Source organism: Rhincodon typus, chromosome 48 (assembly GCF_021869965.1).
Source record: "Rhincodon typus isolate 14 chromosome 48, sRhiTyp1.1, whole genome shotgun sequence".
NCBI classification, from domain to species: Eukaryota; Metazoa; Chordata; class Chondrichthyes; order Orectolobiformes; family Rhincodontidae; genus Rhincodon; species Rhincodon typus.
In genome coordinates this window covers 726026-728587 of record NC_063379.1, presented here as the reverse complement: position 1 = coordinate 728587, position 2562 = coordinate 726026, and the positions used below count along the sequence as shown (strand labels likewise).

Here is a 2562-nt window from a genome sequence, read left to right as displayed (position 1 = left end):
CGGGCACTGTCGGAGGGTCAGCGCTGAGGGAGCGGGCACTGTCGGAGGGTCAGTGCTGAGGGAGTGGGCACTGTCGGAGGGTCAGCGCTGAGGGAGCAGGCACTGTCAGAGGGTTAGTGCTGAGGGAGTGGGCACTGTTGGAGGGTCAGTGCTGAGAGCGCCACACTTCAAAGAGTACCAAGCATCACACATGTTCCATATGGGGTATTATATAATGTTTTCTATCTTGGGGCACTTGTCAGGATGTTACGAAATAGAATGTGTTTTGTAATTTGGAGGAGGTTGTTACAAAATCGAGCCAAGAGAATCCCCAGCCTTGTGCAGCCTTTCCAATGATGAGATGTGGTATTGAACTTTAGGAAGAGAATTCCAGAGCTCTGTGGCCCAGGCAGCTGAGGGGACTGCTGTCATCACTTGAGTGATGGGAATCAGCGAATGATCAAGAGTCGGGAATTGAAGGAGCTTACAATCTGCACTTGTTCATGTTGTCTGTCCCTCAGAGATTCACACCCTCAATGGAAGCCTCATTTTAACTTCCCTGGAAAATACATAATAAACATGTTGAGAATAAGTTATCATTTCCTGGGTCAATCATCATTGATCCTCCGACAGTGCCCGCTCCCTCAGCACTGACCCTCCAACAGTGCGGCGCTCCCTCAGCACTGACCCTCCGACAGCGCAGCGCTCCCTCAGCGCTGACCCTCCGACAGTGCGGCGCTCCCTCAGCACTGACCCTCTGACAGTGTGGCGCTCCCTCAGCACTGACCCTCCGACAGTGCGGCGCTCCCTCAGCACTGCCCTCCGACAGTGCCCGCTCCCTCAGCATTGACCCTCCGACAGTGCGACGATCCCTCAGCACTGACCCTCTGACAGTGTGGCGCTGTGATATTGTTCTGTAAAGTGGTCTCCCCAGTTTTGTAAAATAGGTTAACAAGCCCCCTGCTCTGCTGGGCAGGAAGTGAGACTCCCCATTCTCCCAAGTTCAATGTTTATAATGAAGCTCAGTTTCCAGACAAACCCAAAGTGATCCCAAGCTATGCACACTGCCGAGCAGGAGGGATTTTGCAGATCACAGCTTGTGAATGTGGGGGAAATGTGTTTCTGTCCTCACTAGGTACGCTTCCAGCAGTGACCGGGCTCCAGGCCTCTGGAAGCTGCCTCTAATTTCCTGGGACATAATCAGCCCTATTCCCCCTTCACTCTCCACTCATGGTTCATAAAAGGGAACTGCAGGCGCTTGGTGGAGGCGGTGGGTGTGTGGGATAGGGTAGGGTGTGTCTCTGGGACGTCCCACTCAGGCTCTGGTACAAAAGCCGGCAGCTTGCTGGAGCTGCAGCTGATTTTGGATTGGAAGGAGCAAGTCTTTCTGCACCTCAGGCTGAGAGAGCGAGAGCTCACAGTCAGATACACATACATCCCGTCTACATTCAGTCCTCAGACACACACTGACAGACTCTCACACCCTCACAGACAGACTCTCTGCAATGGATCCCTGTTGCTCTCACCAGGCTCTGAAGATGGTGTTTGTTGGTGATGGAGGGTGTGGGAAGACCTGCCTGCAGACTGTCTTTGCTGAGGGACATTTCCCAGAGGTAAGCTGCAGTTCACTCCCATTTCTGGTTGGCTCTGAGACGCAACTCTGTTTAGAACTGCCCCCTTCCCCCCCCCCGCTCTTTCCCCTCAAGACCCCTTCATCCGTCTCCCTGTAAATCTTTCCCTTCCCACCTTCCCCCTGTCTCCCTGTAAATCTTCCCAATGCCCCTCCTGGGGGTTCCTATCGAACCTGTTCCCTCTCGGGCAGCATGTTCCACATCACAATAACTCACTGTATCCCAAAATAAACCAATTCTCCTCATCACCCCACCACCCCCATCTCTGAAATTTCCCCGAATCGCTTCAATCTGGGACCCTCTGGTCACTCACTGGAAGCTATTTCCCTGAATAAACTCGAGGGAAAATCCCTCGTGTTTGTGAGCAGCTCGATTCAATCTCCTCCTGAGTCTTCTCTGCTCAACTGAGAATCCTCCCACGGTCTCCCACCTCTCTCCATGTGAACTGACAATCTGAAAATCAATCCTTACAAAATAATGTTGACCAGATTGAGTGAGAGAAAGGGGCAGAGAGAGAGAGAGAGAGACACACACACACTGAATGGGCAAGTGAATGAGACAGAGGGACAGTGAGTGACAGAGAGAGAGAGAGATACAGAAGAAACAGAGAGTGATTGAGAGAGGGGTGAAGGAAAAAGAGAGAGTGAGACAGATAGAGAGAGTGGCAGTGTGTGTGGCTGAGAGAGGATGAAGGAGAGAGCGTGTCGCTGTCCTATCCGCTCGCTGTGTCAATTTTCTGAATGGGGTCTACCTTCTGTCTTCCAGACCTACATCCCAACAGTCTCGGATCAATTCTCAGCACACTTCAGCTGTGGGAGCTTCCAGTTGGACCTCAGCCTATGGGATACAGCAGGTCAGTAGGAAGAATGCAGTGAGATATCCTGTGAGAATCATGGGGCTGAAAAGCCTCCTGCTGTTCCCCTGTGTAACAGGCTGGGGAAGGGGCCGAATG

The 2562-nt window shown here is 52.4% G+C and overlaps 1 protein-coding gene across 2 annotated transcripts in view; it reads left to right on the top strand.

Moving 5' to 3' along the window:
* The first annotated feature begins 1296 nt into the window (after positions 1–1296).
* LOC109938778 (transforming protein RhoA-like) overlaps positions 1297–2562 on the top strand; it is a 3120-nt gene continuing 1854 nt past the window's right edge. The window contains exons 1-2 of one of the 2 annotated variants that reach the window (XM_048620835.1): positions 1297–1592; positions 2376–2463. In XM_048620835.1, coding sequence (XP_048476792.1) covers positions 1485–1592; positions 2376–2463 — 196 coding nt within the window. In that variant the 5' untranslated portion in view covers positions 1297–1484. The remainder of the gene's footprint in view (positions 1593–2375; positions 2464–2562) is intronic. The other variant, XM_048620836.1, reaches the window with a different exon arrangement.